This window comes from Leguminivora glycinivorella, chromosome 17, assembly GCF_023078275.1.
Source record: "Leguminivora glycinivorella isolate SPB_JAAS2020 chromosome 17, LegGlyc_1.1, whole genome shotgun sequence".
Taxonomy (NCBI): domain Eukaryota; kingdom Metazoa; phylum Arthropoda; class Insecta; order Lepidoptera; family Tortricidae; genus Leguminivora; species Leguminivora glycinivorella.
The window spans coordinates 660,719-664,457 of NC_062987.1; the positions used below are offsets into that span (position 1 = coordinate 660,719).

The 3,739-nt window shown below is 39.5% G+C and overlaps 1 protein-coding gene across 1 annotated transcript; it reads left to right on the forward strand.

Moving 5' to 3' along the window:
* The first annotated feature begins 234 nt into the window (after positions 1-234).
* LOC125235231 lies at positions 235-2,580 on the forward strand. The gene is made up of 2 exons (XM_048141718.1): positions 235-385; positions 1,850-2,580. Exons 1-2 carry the CDS (start codon positions 245-247, stop codon positions 2,120-2,122), a joined length of 414 nt encoding a protein of 137 aa, XP_047997675.1. The 5' UTR covers positions 235-244; the 3' UTR covers positions 2,123-2,580.
* Positions 2,581-3,739: the final 1,159 nt, after the last annotated feature.

Genomic DNA, 3,739 nt, shown 5'->3' on the forward strand with positions numbered 1-3,739 from the left:
GACTTGTTTGACAGAGTATATGTATTAAATCGCCCCAATTACATATGGCTGAACAAAAGAACATTTCTAAGTGCGATTGGGGTGCACTATTTACTAGTATAAGTGCGATAGGGATGCACCGACGCGATAAAGTTAATCTAAGAACTGTGTTACGCCCGCCGATCTGATACAGAATAGGCTCATTTATCACACACTTCATTTGCAGAACTGGGGATCGCTGCCAGACTTCCTGCAGAAGCTGCAAATGTACTCCATAAGCCAAGCCGAGTGCGAAGAAGGGATACAGAGGGCCAGGGACGAGCTTAGCGCGGAGACTCCGGACGTGGTGGAGAAGGTCGAGATCAGTACGATGCACACGCTTGGCGCTGGGCAGGGAATGTGCAATGTAAGTATCATAAATAAATGAATATTATAGTGGGCCATTCTTACACAATTGACTGAGTCCCACGATAAGCTCAAGAAGGCTTGTATTATGGCCATTATGGGTACCCAGATATCGATATATATAATATACAAATACTTAAATACTTACCTAGAAAACATCCATGAACACATATCTGTGCTCATCAGACAAATAAATGTTCTTACCGGAATTCGAACCAGGATCATACCTATTATGTTGCTTCTCATTTCACAAGGAAACCGAATGAAATTTGATCATGTCACACCCGTGTCAGCAGGGCAACCACACCGGCGCGACGTTATATCGCTAGGTGTCTTTCTAACAGTATTAAGCTAGGAACATACTACGCGGATGTCCGCCGTCGAGCGACCGCGACCGCGACCGATCAGTGTGCACGATCACCAAAACGTCCACGACCGTCGACCGATAGTTTGCACGGTTAAGTATATATTCATTGTCCAGATCCGCGTCAGCGGTCGCGCGACGACGGACGTCCGCGTAGTATCTATGTTCCTAGCTTCAGCAAGAGTAAAGCGCCCTCCATACTGATGCCGCGAACGCGAGTTTGGATTATATCTGCGCGCGAGTGAGGAGGGCCCTTAAGATAGTTAAGAAATCACGCCCATCATCACTCTGTCTCTATTTGCTGATTCACTCTTCTTCTTCCGTCTAAACGAAAAATGTTTAAGAGGGCTTTCGTGTGAAAAACAGTGAAATCGCAACCGAGCGCTCGATCATACCGTGTGTGGTATCAAATTAAAGGGCTTTGCGAGTGGTTTACAAATATATATCACATTATAGGACTTTTTCTACTTGGTCTAACAAAATATGAGAAAATGTCCAAAAGTGGTAACAATTGTACCGGTGAAGGCTCGTTTTCAAAAAATTGCCAAAAATTAATAATAGCAATTTATAATTACTAAGGCATAAAAGCAATTTAAGTAAACGTTGCAGATTAATTAAGTACAAAAATTACTTCGATGTGATGTAGATTTTCAAAGAAATTGACACTTAATTTTGGGTGATTTCTGAAAAAAATTGAATTCGTCTTAGCCTCGTTTACTCTTTTTCAAAACCTTATAATAAAAATGTAGTCTGAGAAGATTGCAGTACAGGATATACTTATTATAAATTTACCTGTTTTAGTATTCAAAATTGTCCAAATTTTACAAATAAGATCGACTAATTCCGCTCTATATGTGAGTTTTTCTAAACGTGCATTAGAGAAAAATTCATAATTAATTCAGTGAGTTAGTTTTCAAAAATCCAGTCTTACAAAAATCAAGATAATAAGACGCTCTAACTGAAACTTGAAGTAAATAAATCCATTGGATAACGGAAAGTGTAGTATTTCACCGACTAAAACTATCAATTTTACATTATTTTGACGTTTTTTTTGAAAGTAGCCTTAATCATGCACTATATTCAATTGCTTCATCATTTCAGGGTGACTCCGGCAGTGGTTTATGGCTAGAGAAATCAAGGAAAACGAAGTGCAAGACGGGAGAGAAGTGTGTAAAAGGAAGTTGCGAGAAGTGTGAAAAGTGGGAGAAGTGCGACAAAGAAGTGTGTGAAGGAGTGAAGAGGGTAGTGGTCGGTTTGGTGTCCTGGGGCTTCCCATGTGCTCGTGGGTACCCGGATATGCACGCGAGGGTTAGTGGCTTCAAGGACTTCTTGGTACCTAATCTGAGATTGTCAGCGGGCGAATATGAGGAATAAACTGTTATTTCTCAGACAATTTTAAGGGTGTCACACATCGATCGATAGTTTCTAGATTGTAAACCAAATCTTGGCACCAAAAACAGGCGGCAACTTTGAAAAATGTAGGGTTCCCCGGCCAATTGTCTTCATAAAACGTGTGCCTTCCTAAACCTTGACGTTGGCGGAATCATCGACGAGCATAGCACTTGAAAATAGATTGGTAATGTAGGGGCGAAGGTTTAATTCGCATAGAAAATTTGAATTTCGCACACATATTGTTATTGTTCGATCGGTTGATGTGTACCCTTAGTCCGTTTTCACATTATCCGATCTGATATTGGATGTCGGAAGGATTTCAATAGAAAAAATGGCTCCTGTAATACGGGATATCGGTCCTACATCCGATGGCAGATCGGATAATGTGAAAACGCATTTATTGTCATCTGATGGTGGGGTATTAGTTTCTTTTGTATGCCCACTCTCATTAACTATACCCATAGCTGGGCATTAACTCGTTAATCCGTTAATCGTTAATTAACGAAGTTAACATTTAGATTAACGGATTAACTTTTAAGTTAACTTGAAAAAATGTTAACGGACTCGTTAACTTCCGTTAAATTTCTCCGAGTCCGTTAATCGTTAATCTAGTAGGGCACAGGCGCCATCTGCGCTGCGAAATGCCGGTTTAAATCCTAGGTTTTACCGATGTCGATTGCTAAAAGTCCGAAATATTACCTAAAAAAGTATCCACGTGGGATTTGATTTTACTAACTTTGATTCGGTAAATCCTAAGCTTTACCATGGCGACTGCTGTAGTGATAAAGCAGGCAGCAAATTCGAGCCCTATTTACGACCACATTCGCTTCCCTAGCCTCTACCGCCCAAATTGCCACAACAGTCCCGTCACCGCCAGCATCTCTCCTGACACAGCTCTTGGCAGTAGCTCAGGCGATCACTGCCTTCCACGTGTAGCCTACAGTTCAATAGGATAGCTGTACTTCGGCCTTTTACAGAAATATAATACGTTATAGTGGATACTGATGCAACTAAATATTTAAAGAAAAGTTCATTTTTTTTCACGTGTTAACGGATTAACAATTAACTTTAACTTATGTTAAATTTGTCGAAATGTATCGCTTTAACGATTAACGAAGTTAACTTTTTTAGTAACGGATTAGCGATTAACGAAGTTAACTATTTGATTAACGGTGCCCAGCTATGACTATACCTAATAGCATAGCTAGTCAATTCTTTTATTGTTTTGTTTCTTTTAGTAGCTAATACATTAATTTTTAAATAAACAGTTTTTTTTATACTTTTTACCTTGATCGTGATAATCATAAGGCCGCTAATATGTAAGATTAGGATACCAATAGGATACCTACGACCATATCACAACACAACCGAGATACGAAAAGTTTTTCTCTAATTCTGGCTCCTATAGCAGTATTTTTTTTGGTCCCGCCCAAAATCTATAAAAACTAATCTTCAGCAATTTGAAATCAAGGACTTGTTGCCTTCACTGACCCACTATCAAAATACACCCAGTCTTAAGAGTAAAAAAGTGATATTTAAAAAAGAAACGTTTGGATGGGCATATATGTCGCAAGATGGTGTTTAACAACAAAACTAGTA